A 13,913-nucleotide genomic window follows, 5' to 3' on the forward strand; every position below is an offset into this window, starting at 1 on the left:
CCACTTCACAGACACAGAAACTGAGGCTCTGGGAGTAGCCAGCTCAAGGTTCCATAACTGACAAGTGGCAAGCAGGGGAGAGCCAAGTCAGAAGGCACAGCGCGCATTCGGAACCACTTCAGGTCCTGCATGAGGTGCCTCGGCCTCAGTGTCTATCTTGCTCTCCCAACAGGCTCTGCGAGGGCTGTGAGGCTGGCCCGGTCTCCCCTGCCTGGCAATTGCCCGCAGAACTATGGAGAGCCTGAGTGAACTACAGAACCCACTGCTGCCTGGGAGCCCCGCCCACCTCCACAGCCCCGCCCACCTCCGCAGCCCTTATCCCTACGCAGAGGCCCCGCCCAGCTGGTCCTACCAGGAGAAGCTCTACTCCTACCTCCTGGGTGGTGCTGGCCCTGCTCACACCCACCAACTCCTGGACCCAGGGTCCCTGCAGCTGGCTGTGGAGGCCTGGTATCGGCCCAGCTGCCTCTTGGGAAGGGACAAGGTCAAGGAGCCCCGGGCAGGCAGCTGTGAGACCAGCTTCACAGAGGCCAAGGAGCCCCAGGCAGGGCCTACAGAGCAGTGCACGGAACCTGGCCAAGCTGAAGAGGATGTCACTATCCATACTGTGTCCTACGGGGTTCAAGAGGAGCTGCAGGGCCAGGAGGACAGCCAGGAGGAGGAGGAGGAGGTGAGCAGATATGTTTAAGATGCAGACTCCCAGGAGCAGATGCAGATTGAACAGGCTTGGACGATGGCCCAGGAATCTATTTGCCACCAAAGGAAAGGTTCTTCTGACCCAGGTGCAGCCCACACTTTGAAAAACACTAGCTTAGCTGGGCACCGTGGCACACACCTGTAATCCCAGTGACTCAGGAGGCTGAGGCAGGAGGATGGTAAGTTTAAGGCCAGCCTCAGCAACTTATCAAGACCATGTGTCAAATAAAAAGTAAAAAGAGTTGGGAATGTAGTGCAATGCAAAGGTAACCCTGGATTTCATCCCCAATACTGAGAGAGAGAGAGAGAGAAACATTAGCTTGTGTTGAATATTTATTAAGACAAGTGATAAATGACAACTACTTATCACTCAAAAACAACATTATTATTTTGGTGGATGATTGTCTAAATCTCTTTTTATTCACATGGGTTTTTTCCTCTTCACCTTTCCCCCAAAGAGATCTTTCTATTCATAGTTTCATAGCCTGGTTTTTCAATATTGCTCCATATAATTTAATATTTTCCACAAGGTGTTTTTTAAACTTGTGTGGTCTTCCTTATGACTTCTTCTGTCGTTTATTAACTCAATCTCCTGGTCACTGGGCATTGAGAGTGTTTCTCATCTTTCACACAATTGCTATGCTATGATGAACATCCCTGGATATAGAGACTTGCATTTTCCTGGAGATAAATTCCCAAGAGTAGATTCAGGTCTGTCAAGGCTTTTGGTAGAGCTGCAAGATCAACCTACACTCCCTGTCGCTCCACATCATTGCCCTGGATAGTACCTTTTTTATTTCTTTTGAACCCTTGCCAGTCTGACAGGGCTGGGGTGACCCCACTGTTCCACAGAGTGAGGCAACCTCCACAGAGAGTGAAAGTGAAGACAACTTCCTCAGGCTGCCTCCCAGGGACCACCTGGGTCTTACTCTGTTCTCCATGCTCTGCTGCTTTTGGCCACTGGGCATCGCTGCCTTCTATTTCTCCCAGGGGGTAAGTACACCTGGGGCCCAGGGCTGCTTCTCTGGCCACCTTTCCCCACTGGAGGGCTTGACACCCTCATCTGCAGAATGGGGTCCTGGTGGGCTGGACTGTTTTGTGGGTGTGAGGCTGCTCCCTTACATCAGCACGTCTCTCTCCCTAGACCACCAAGGCCATCTCCAAAGGGGACTTCCGCCTGGCCAGCACCACCTCCCGCCGGGCCCTTTTCCTGGCCACACTCTCCATCGCAGTGGGGGCTGGCCTCTATGTGGCTGTGGTGGTAGCTCTGGCAGCTTACATGTCCCAGAACGGACATGGCTAGTGGCCAGTAGAACCTGCATCCTGATTCCCCTGGTCTACCTGAGGAAGCCGCGGGGCTTGGGGCTGCAGACCACGAAGAGTCCTGGCCCCCAGAACCGTGAACGTGGCGTGCAGAGCTCAACCTTCACTTCTTCCCACCCACTGCTCCCAGCCTCGGAGCAGGCCAGGACCACTGACAGGAAGCAGAATCAGGGCTGTCCACCCTGCCTACAAAGGCCTAGCCCGGCCCATTCTGCTCATCCTCTATAGGGTCTCCCACCCTGCAGGCAGCCCACCAGCTACTCACCAGCTTCCCCACAGAGAAAGAGCAGGAGGTTCCAGGGAAGGAAAGGGGTTGCCAGGGGACAGGAGTCCTTACCTACTCCTTTTAGCCCATCGGGGTCTTCACCTGGGGACAGCTTGAGCAGCTTCTCCCAAGTCTACTCTCTGGCCCCATGGTGCCCCAACCCAGTCAGTCAGGAAGGAAAAACATGGAGACGAGGTGCACTGTCTGATTCTGGGAACTGTTTGTCTCCCCTGTGAGCAAGTAAGACACTAGACCCTGGATAGAGAAGGGAGTCTCAGCATGTAAACTCTGAACCAAGGGCAGGACCCTGGAGCTGCAAGAACAAAAGGCGAATGCAAAGGCAGAGAGACCTAGGGCCCTGAAACACTGCTGGACCTCACGGGCCTCCCCCTGTGCCCCAGTTCCTCACTCCTACCATCCTTTCTGGGCTTTGCCTGGGGTGTCCGAAGCTGCTGTCCTCCCAGGGAGACTGAGAGAACATGCTCTCAGCCCAGCCACAGGGCACAGAGCCCTAGGTCCAGCCTGCAGGAAAGATGGCGAGGAAAGGGGGGATGAGTCTAGTGGAAAGGAGGGTCCCAGGAGAGGGGAGTGCTAAGGAGCCAGCCAAACTCAGGAGGATCTTTCCAGAGGAGGGGTCCTCTGAGCAAGGCCTAGAAAGATGAGTAGAATCCTCCTAAGGGAATTGTTTCCACATAACTCCTTGTCTTGGTGGGCAGGGCTGTGGCAAGGGCCCCCCTGGGGTTTCCAAGCTATTTAGATGCTGCCTGAAACATTCAAGCTGGAGCCAAATGGCAGCCATTTCTGAGTACTCTGCCAACATAAGGAGCAAGGTTGAGCTGCTCTCTCAAAGGCCAGTAATGTTTTCTCATCTCTGAATGCTGGGGGTTCAGTGGTTGGGCCCCTGGCCAGGCTAGGGGCATTGTCACTGATATGTCAGGGTTGCTCTTGACACCTGCCTCCTACCCCCACCCATCAGGCAGACAGGCAGGCAGCACCTCGGGAAGGCAGGCCCCTGGGGGCTCTAGTTACGAGATGATTGCTGCAAGATTTGGGGAATGTGGTTATTCCTGTGCCCCGTCCAGAGCTCAGATGGGGTTATGGCTCTACCCCCCACGAATCCTTGTCCCACATCTTCCCTTACATTATGCATCACCCAGCCCTTCAATCCCTGCAACACTGGCAGTTTTAATTCCCCTTATTGTATTTATTTATCCTGGTAATAAACTTTTCTGTAACATTTGGTGCCCTCTGGGCCTCTCTTACTGTCCTCGCCTGTGGCCACCATGCCCGCATCCCATGTTCCTCCAGTATTGACCTCCATCATCATCTCTGCTGCTTCTGACCACCAGCAGCCTCTGGAGAGGACAAGCCCAGTTTGGGCTTCAGGAGGAGGGGTGACCAGAGGCCCTGCCAGCCCAGGATGTACTCCTCTGGATGTAGGCAAATGGCCTGCATAGGTAAGACAAGGCAGGATCTATGCCTGGAGAAAAATCCCTCATAGGCTCAAGAGCCTCAGAGATCACTTGAAGGAATGTGAGCTGTAAGGGTCCACAGAATTGCCTGGAGCTGCCAAGAGTGGACATAGGGTGTAGGGAGCCAACGGCTCCATTCCCCTGCTGTCTATTCTTGCACCCCCCATATCTTCCATCCCAGGAGCTGTTCTTGGGTGGTTGGGAAGCTATCTCTACCTGCCTCAGGCTCTAGCCTCAGCAGCAAATCCCCAACATCTTCTTAGACCTGGACCACCTTGCTCCTGCCTGGGTGAGCAGAGGGACTGGCCTGGCCTTTAGACCACTGAGTATGGGAGACCTGGACAGGTAGGTTATGCACACCATGCACTCTGTGTGCACCTACTTGCACAGCTCTGCACTTCTGCACACTCACCCACACATGCATGTGCACGCGTTCATGCACACCACCTAGGTTGGGTGTCCCTGGAAGAGATTTATGCACTTATGGAAGGGTAGTGTGGGCAACTGTGACACAGTCTCAACTTACAGTCTGGGCCAACCCTCAGAAGAGCCAGGATGCCCTCCAGAATTGATACAAGGCAGAGCAAAGGGCCGAGTCTTTCTACCTTTTTATCCATCAGTCACTGGATGTGGGCCACCGGAAAGGGATGTGACCTTGAGCAAGGCATCTTTATTCAGCTGCAGTGACAACCCCCCACCCCCACCCCACCAAGGGAACTTGTTCTGAAACTGTTCACTGCCAGCACCTACAGCAGCTGGGGAGCTGTCCATCCTTCCTGAAGGGCCCTGGGTGCCACATCACTGTGTCCACCTCATCCCATACCGAGCAGATGTGCCAGTGTCAACCAGTGTCTCCTCTTCCCTTCCCTCTGCACACTGAAAGCCACTTCCAGGAGACTCTGTGACACATGGCCAACAGGCAGAAAAAGTAGAAAATGCAGGAGAAATAACCCAGGCTCCAGCCAATGGCCAATGCCGGTAGGTGGGTAAATAGCCTTGATGTCTTGCCCCTTGGGTGGAAGAAGACCAGTCCGATTCCACACTGGTTCCCAGAGGTCCACAGCAACAGTCTGCTCAGCAGCCTGCCCCTCCCTGCTGCTGCTTCTGTCTTCCTCCCCACTTCTGCTCGCTGGTGTCACCTCCCGGTAAACTACCTGCCAGTGAACCCTTTTCTCACGGTTGGCTTTGTAGGGAGCCCAAATCCAGGCACACAAGTATGTTCACACTCACCTATATGCACCTGCTTGCACACACATGCACCTACACAGACAGACCTGTATCGCATGCACAGCCATGCAGCTATGTATGCCTTCATTCACAGACAAAAACTGCAGGAGCCCAGGCACCTGAGCACCCATTGTGCAGGGGTAAGAAGAGGGCGTGGCGGTTGAGCAGTCTCACCTGGTCCCCTGCTCTGGGGCCTCATCACATCACCAGGCACTGCCCAGTCCAGGCTCTGCTTGGGCTAAGCGGACTCCTCACAGCCCAGCAAATTCCCACCTCCTTCCCAGCCCCAGTATGTTATGCCAGGCCTTGAGAAGAAGAAAGCCAAGTGATTTTGTATTTGGTTTGATTTGTACTTATTTACTTTTGAGGTGGGGTCTTGCCATGTGGCCCAGGCTGGTCTCCCACTCCTGACTCCGCAGTTCAAACCATCCCACTGCTCAGCCTCCAGAGTGCCGAGTCGCCTGGCTTGATTTACTATTTCCACCCCTTTCACCTCCCTCCCCACTCTCAACCGCAAATCAGGTTCTACAGGAGAAAGGGGGATCAGAAACGGAGCCCTGCAGGCTTCCCCTGCCCACCTCTACCCGCTAGGAAGGACCCGTCCTGTGGAGCCTGGGCTTGTCCTTCAGTTCTTGGAGCACAGGCTCAGTGACACTCTGGGCGCCTGGCTGAGGCCTGCCTCTGGCTTGCCTGGGGCGCTTGAGGCCTCCTGCTTCCCAGCTCTGCCTGTGCCTCCTGCCTGAGGCTCCTGGGAAGCTGGGGGGCTCCAGTCCCTCCCTTTCAGGCTGGCAGAGAGAGGCTGGGGGTAGGGAGGGTCCCCTGGGTAAAGGTGCCCATGATGAGCTGCAGTGCCAGCACATCTGTGCAAATATTACCAATTATTTTGCTCACTATAAACACCCAGCAGGAAGGCAGGGAAGCAACCAACCCAAACTGTTTAAAATAGAAACCGAAATTGCCGCACAGGGAAGTCGGGGCAGCCGGCAGAGCAGGGGCCCTGCACCAAGAATCCAGAGTCTCCCCCCACCAGCTGCCCTCAAATGGCACCTGTTCCCACTGCCCCCCACCTCCCAACCCCACCACCATGCTCTCCTCCACAGCCAGGCAGGAATAAGATGGGCAAGATCCTCACCTGGAGGATGGGGGACTTAGGGAGGGGTGCCAAGCAGTATGCTGGGCTGGGAGGCTGAGGACTGAGCAAGGTGGACACAGAGGAACAAGGAGCTGAGGCCACCTAGTCTGTGATGGCCAGCTGCAGGGCCAACTCCTGTCCTGGGTAGGCCACAGGGCCAAGGGTGCCATGTGGGAAGGAATGAGGAGACGAAGTCCTATTCATTGAATCCCAGCCCCCGGGGAAGAAGGGGTGTCCTAGGGTGGCAGGCCAGGGCCTGCAGCAGGGGGCTAGGCAAAGCAAGGACGCTGACCTGTCCCCACTTTGAATAAAAGGAATTTTTCTGATGGCGGAAATGACTAGAAACCAACTCACGAGGCCTGGGCAGCCTTCTCTGACCCTCCCTCCCCACAAACAAGCTGATGGACAGCAGGTCACGGTACAGTCACACGGGCTGTCAAGTCAGTGACATACTTCAATGCAGTTAATAAATAGACCCCATCCTGCATCAAACCCTCCAAATAGTTCCCTTTCTGCTTCCCTGGCTCCTCTCTAGGACCCCCAGCCCTCCCCCACCCCAGAATGAAGGGTCAGCAGCTGCCACAGCAGCCCTTCCCCAAATACATTGGTTCCTACTGGAACTGAACTGCTAATTAAATATCCCCAATGTCACCCTGCCTGCTCGCCCACGAAGCCATCCGCTGTCCTGCGCTCACAGCCTCTCCTCTTCCTGGAGAAGCTCCCCAAGCAGGGGCACTGGGCAAAGCAGCCCCTTTCGTGCACCCTGTACCGCTGCTGCTTTCCAGAGATGGTGTCAGCACATGTCCTGGCTCAGCCAGGCCAAGGCCTGCTCAGAGGGTGATTGTGAGTGGATGGTGCTGGGGCAGAGGGCAGGGCCAAGTCCTAGAGGACACGAATCCTGGAAAATTGCAGCACAAGGAATCTCGGAGGTGAGCAAGCCAGTCCTTCATACTATGGAAGAAACCACTGAGGCCCAGAGAAGGTGATAAGAGGCACAGTGTCACACAGAAGGCTATGAGCCAAGGCCAGGTCTTGCTTCCCAGGCCCTGAAGTGGCAGACTAAGCTGGTGATGCCTCCTGCCACAGAGACACAGAAAACCCAGGGACATCTGCTGCTGCACCCTGTGCATATCAACACACTTGCTTCCTGGGCCAGGTCTGCTTCAGAGGAGTCCCCAGCCAGCCCCTCCCCAGGGCTGACACGGTGGCCCTTCTATTTTTGGTGGCATGGCCTGAGTGGGGCTGGAGGGTGACAACCTTGCTTTAACTTGCCACAAGCCCCCCCAGGGGTTCTCACATCCTCTCCATGACAGGGGAGCTGCTACTCTGGACAGGAGAACCCCCATGGGGAGACTCAGATGTTCAGAGCAAAAATAAAAGTGCTCTCTCGTGCAGCCCGTCTGCATTTCCAAACATTCCCAACCCACATCCCTTGAACTGCCTTTACCTCTCTCCCTCTGAAGTGCCAGGCAGGCTTCAAAGCCGGTTCCAACTCCAAGAGGAAATGACAGAAACTACTATAGGGCAGGGTCCACCCAGAGGTGGCCAGGAAGGGCACAGAGGAAACAGTGGGCAGACATGTTTGTACCAGTGGGTGCAGCCAGGGTGATGCAAGAGAAGGCTATGTTAACAGAGCATCTTAAGTGCACAAAGGACCCTTTGGGCTCTCTACCACAGAGGCAGAGACTCCTGGCCCTGTTTTACACACAGGAGACTGGAGGCTGGGGCAAAATTCCACAGCTCCATGAATGGCAGCATGGCTTGTGGAAGCCAGGTGAGGTTCCAGCCTCACCCACTGCCTTCATTCCACCTGAAGCCAACTCCTGGTCATTTCCCCACTGGTCACCCTCCAGCCCTTCCCTGTGCTTCTGCTCAGAGCTGGCCAGGGATACAGTGTGACTCAGAGGCTAAAAGCACCACCTCCTTGCAGCCAGATGCTTAATTCAAGCTCCATCCTCGGCTGCGCAATTGGCTGTGCAATCCGGCTCCTTGATGTCCCCCCATCTGGAAAATGAGATTCCTGGGTGTGGCTACTGCCAGGGTGACTGCAAACATTGCAGAAATAAATACTTATGTGGCTCCCCATAATAGCATTGGATGTGTAGTAGCCATTATATGGAATTTATTAAAGTGATTTCCAGGGCTGGGGTTCTAGCTCAGTGGTAGAGCGCTTGCCTAGCACAGGAGAGGCACTGGGTTCCATTCTCAGCACCATATAAAAATAAATAAATTAAATAAATGTATTGCATCCAATAACAAGAAGAAGGAGGAGGAGGAGGAGGAGGAGGAGGAGGAGGAGGAGGAGGAGGGGTTGTGGCTCAGCGGTAGAGCGCTCGCCTAGCACAGGTGGGACCCGGGTTTGATCCTCAGCACCACATAAAAATAAAGGCATTGTGTTGTGTCCATCTACACCTAAAAAATAAATATTAAAAAAAGAAGAAGAAGAAGAAAGAAAGAAAGAAAAGTTATCTCCAGCAGACTCTGACCCTCAATGCCTTCCCTGTCAGAGTTCCTTACCACCTTTCCCACCCCACCAGACACTCAAGCCAAAATCCTGGCTTATCCGGACCCCACTGATCCAAGGTGGACCCCACTGACAGCAAATAAAGACACAGACCTTTTCCCAAGCCCCCACCTTTGCACAGGCTCGTCCCCCTCCTGGAATTCCCTTATTTTTCTCTACTCCCCAAACTTTTTTATCTTCCAAACTGATATTTTTAAAAAATCTTCCCAGAGAAGTTTCAAGAAATTATCTTCTGCCGGCCTTGGTGGTACACACCTGTGATCCTAGCAGCCCCAGAGGCTGAGGCAGGAGGATCGAAAGTTCAAAGCCAGCCTCAGCAACTTAGCAAAGCCCTAAGCAACTTAGCCAAACCCTGTCTCAAAATAAGAAATAAAAAGGGCTGGGGGTGTGGCTCAGTGGTAAAGCACCCCTGGATTTAATCCTCAGTAACACTCCCCCTCCAAAAAAATATACATACATATATATCTGTGGTGCAGCCCTCTGTCGACTCACTTCCACCCCACACCACATGGAACCAACCACCCCTTTCCTGAGCTGCCACCACACCTGCTGACATGCGAGGCCACATCTATAACACATCTGCTCTTCTCAGAGTGGGGTTCGTGCCCACACCTGGCTTCAGTGGACTCGCGCTCTCTGTGAACATCACTGGGCAGAAGCCACTTGGCACACTCTGCAGACTGCCCCAGTGGGGATTCTCTCTACAGAGACCTCTCTCAGAGGGAGGATGGTCACTTCTTGGGGGAGCAGGGAGGGACCTCAAGGCGGGAGGGGCTTTACAGTTCAAAGAAGGATGAGACCAGAGAGCAGTGGGGACCCTAGGGTGCGGCCAGCCTCGGAGCATCCACATATCCAGGGCAGAACACCAAGCCTTACCTACCTCCTCCTTTCATCTGGGCTGTCATAAAGACCACCCTCTGCTGCTGTGAGGCCTGAAGACAGCAGGACAAAGAGCCAGAGTGATTGCTTGCCCTTCTTCTCTGGTTCCCTGAGGCTCTGGGCTGAAATCAGAAAAGAGGTTCTTTCACACTTTTCTCTGCTCTCAACTCAGTCACAAACAGGCCCTGGGTCACTCTTGAGTCACATCCTCCAAAGGAGCCCACAATTATAGGTGCCACTGCCCTGTCCACATCCCTTTCTGAAGCCATTAATCTTTTAACTATATGTTTGCAATGACTGTTCTTTTTTATACATACTAAACACCATTTTTTTGTAATTGTGATGTCAAGAATATGAAGATTTGCCTGTGACACCCTAAGAATGAACAACAAGTTTTGCACTGAAGATTATAAACAATTTATCTTTTCTTCATTTATTTTGTACTATGATTTGAACCCAGAGGCACTCTACCACTGAATTACATCCCCAGTGCTTTTTATTTCTTATCTTGAGACAGGGTCTCACTTAGTTGCTGAGGCTGGCTCGAACTCATGCTCTTCCTGCCTCTGCCTCTTGAGTCACAGAATTACAGGTGCACTCCCAGTTGATTCTACCTCTTGCTCTCTCTGCTGCTAAATCCAAGTCCCAAATCAGTTCTTGCTCAGACTCCTGCAAAAGCCTCCTAAATGACCTGTCACATGCTACAACATGGCTGAACCTCAAGGACATCGTATCCTTTTGTCACAAAAGGACACACACTGGATGACTCTACTTACAGGAGGTATGTACAGTAATCGACTTCATAGACACAGAATGTAGCATGGTGGTTGTCAGGGACTGTGGGGAGAAGTGGGGAATTGTTGCTTAATGAATAAACAGCTTCAGTTTTTCAAAATGAGAAAGTTCTGGAGATCAGTTGCACAACACGAGTATTTCACACCATTAAACTGTGCACTCAAGAATGAGCAAGATTAGCTGGGCGCCGTGCAGCTTGCCTGTAATCTCAGCCGTCTGGGAGGCTGAGGCAGGAGGATCATGAGTTCAAATCCAGCCTCAGCAAAAGCGAGGCACTAAGCAACTCATTGAGACCCTGTCTCTAAATAAAATACAAAATAGGGCTAAGAATGTGTCTCAGTGGTCAAGTGGGCCTGAGTTCAATCCCCAGTGTCAAAAAAAGAAAAGAAAAGAAAAGAAAGAAAGAATGAGCAAGATTGCAGAGCCAGCAGGGAGCCAGGCACCACGGTGCACGCCTATAATCCCAGCAGCTCCAGAGGCTGAGGCAGGAGGATTGCGAGTTCAAAACCACTCTCAGCAATTTAGTGAAGCACTTAGCAATTCAGTGAGACCCTGTCTCTAAATAAAAATACAAAATAGGGCTGAGGATGTGGCTCAATGTTTGATCACCCCTGGGTTCAATACTCTGTACCAGAGAAAGAGAATGAGCAAGATTGCCGAATGCAGTGTCACATGCCTATAATCCCAGTGACTCAGGAAGCTGAGGCTGGAGGATCTCAAGTTTGAGGCCAACCTCAGCAATTAAGCAAGCCCTAAGAAACTTAATAAGACCCTGTCTCAATATAAAAATAAGGGCTGGGGTTGTGGCTCAGTGGTAGAGCACTTGCCTAGCACACATGAGGCACTGGGTTCAATACCCACCACATTAAACCAAAAAAAAAAAAAAGAAATAATCAAAATAAAAAGGGCTGGGGATACAGTCAGTAGTACAGCACTCAGGTTCAATATCCAGTACACACACACACAAAAAAAAAAGAACGAAAGAAAGAAAAGAAAAGAAAAATCAGAATGATAAGTTCTATGTGCTTTTTACCAAAATTAAAAAAAAAAAAAAAAAAAGACTGGAGCAAAATGATAAGAACAAAAGTCTAATAAATACTATGTTAAATCTGTCCAATAATTCTTTAAAGATTATTTAAATGAAAGAAATAAAATTAAAGGAAGAGCAGAGTTGTGACTCAGTGGTAGAGCTCTTGCCCAGCACATGTGAGGCCCTGGGTTCAATTCTCAGCACCACATAAGAAAATACATAAATAAATTTTTTTTAAAGTGTATCCAAAAAAAGAAAGAAGAAGAAAGAGAACCTCTGAAATGGTCTCCCTACTTCCTCCCTGGCCTCCATTTAGCTAAAGTAAACTTTCCTTAAAGCAAGTCTGATAGAGTTGACCTTCCCCAAATAAAATTTTGAAAGGATACTCATTTCTCCTAGATACAAATCCTAACCAGAGCAATTAGGCAAGAGAAAGAACTAAAAGGCATCCAAATTGGAAAGAAGGAAGTCAAATTCTCCCTGTTTGAAGATGAAGTGATTTTATATACACAAAAACCTAAAGACTCTACCCCAAACTGTTAGAACTGATAAAATGAATTCAGCAAAGTTGCTGCACACAAGGTCAACATCCAGCTGTGTTGGGGGGTGGCGGTGTGCACACCATGCACACCTGTAATTTCAGCAACTCAGGAAGCTAAGGCAGAAGGATTGAAAGGTCAAGGTCAGCCTTGGCCTAATGACACTCAAAATAAAAATTTTTAAAAAGGACTGATAGAGCACTCCCAGGTTCAATTTCCAGTACTGCAAAAATCAACAATAATAATAACATTTAAAAATCTGTAGTGTTGCTGGAGAGTGAAGAATCTGGGTCTGCCAGCTGTGACCCTCCTAGCTAAAATGGGTAGGCAACCCCTGCTAGGATCAGCTGCTAACATTAAAATGGCTTTCTCAGCTGCAGAGGCTTGCAACTTACACAGGCCTACCCACTGAGAGAAGCAGAGAGTCTGGTTTCATCTTGAACTCCAGTTTCATATGAGATGTCGCATTCCTAAAACTTATTCTTATTCATGGATCCTAGCAGTGAGGTAAAGATGAGGAATGTCTGTAGAATACATTACATAATATTAAAAAAAAAAAAAAAAAAAAAAACCTTTCAGTTTTTAAAGTATCCAGTTTGACTTAATTTTTCAAACCAGTCAGCATAGTGTTAATATAGTGTCTTGCTTTGCCCTGGGAGTCTCCAGAGGATACCATTAATTACCCTGGATTATAGGGGGCCTTTAGGAACCAGAATGGCCAAAGACAGATTGTTTCTGTAGGTGCAGATTCCATCATGTCCCATTTAGGACTGAAGTGCAAGGTGCTGTCTCTCTCCTGTTAGGCAAATTTAGGTGCTTCCAGGGAAGTTATCTAAGCCCCACTGTACTTTGTTCAATGACATGTGTTTCCATGTGTTTCCTTGTTAGTGCATTTATGCAAAGGATATATTGGAATCTAAGCTGCCTATGTTGTGTTTTTGTAAAATTATAAATAATGTTCATATAAAAAAAATCAGTACACCAGTGATGAACTGACTGAAAAAGAAATCAAGACAGCAATTCCATTTACAATAGCTACAGTAAATTAATTAATTAAATTCCTAGGAGCAAATTTAACAAAGCAGGTAAAAGAACTCTACAATTAAAATTTAAAATATTAAAGAAATTGAAGAGAACACAAAAATGAAAAAGTATCCTATGTTCATGGATTGAAAAAAATCAATATTAAAGTTTCCATACTACCCAAAGTAATTTAGATTCAATGCAAAATACCAGTGACAGAAACAATTCATATTAGTATACTTTATTTATCCCAATATGACAAAAATATTATCATTTCAATCCCAGCAGCTCAGGAGGCTGAAGCAAGATGATTGCAAGTTTATAAGCCAGCCTCAGCAACTTGGTGAGGCCCTAAGCAACTCAGTGAGACCCTGTCTCTAAAGAAAATACAAAAAAGGGCTGGGATTTAGCTCAGTGGTTAAGTGCCCCTGAGTTCAATCCCTAGTACCAAAAGTGGGCGGGCGGGGGGGGGGGGGGTTGCTAAGCAATATATATATCAATCATACATATATATGTATCAGGAAAAAACATATATATATATATAAACATATATAATTGTTTCACTATTTAATCAATTCTTTTTTTATGGAGGACTGGTACTGGGGATTGAACCCAGTGGTACTATACCACTGAGCTACATTCCTAGTCCATTTCTTTCTTCATTTATATTTTGAGACAGGGTCTCACTTAGTTGCCAAGGCCAGCCTCAAACTTATGATCCTCCTGTCTCAGCCTCCCACGTTGGTAGGATTACAGGCATGTGCCATTGTGCCCAGCTCAGTATTCTAAAATTATTAATGAAATCTTTATATATATACACACACACACACACACACACACACTAAGTCGCTGAACTCTAGCATGTACTTTACACTGTAACACATCTCAACTCAAACTGGATACATTTCAAGTGCTGGATAGTCACATTCTACTGTACTGGTGCCCCTGGGGAGAGATCTGGGGGGAATAGATAATCAGGGAGGGAAGAAATAACTTTATGTGCTCTTT

General features: G+C 49.7%; 1 protein-coding gene across 1 annotated transcript; it reads left to right on the forward strand.

The window, feature by feature from the left end:
- Window positions 1-232: 232 nt before the first annotated feature.
- Syndig1l (synapse differentiation inducing 1 like) lies at window positions 233-1,999 on the forward strand. The gene is made up of 3 exons (XM_027931491.2): window positions 233-670; window positions 1,549-1,689; window positions 1,841-1,999. The coding sequence occupies exons 1-3, from the start codon at window positions 233-235 to the stop codon at window positions 1,997-1,999; spliced, it is 738 nt and encodes a 245-aa protein (XP_027787292.1).
- The last annotated feature ends 11,914 nt before the right edge of the window (window positions 2,000-13,913 follow it).

This window comes from Marmota flaviventris, chromosome 2 (assembly GCF_047511675.1).
Source record: "Marmota flaviventris isolate mMarFla1 chromosome 2, mMarFla1.hap1, whole genome shotgun sequence".
NCBI lineage: Eukaryota > Metazoa > Chordata > Mammalia > Rodentia > Sciuridae > Marmota > Marmota flaviventris.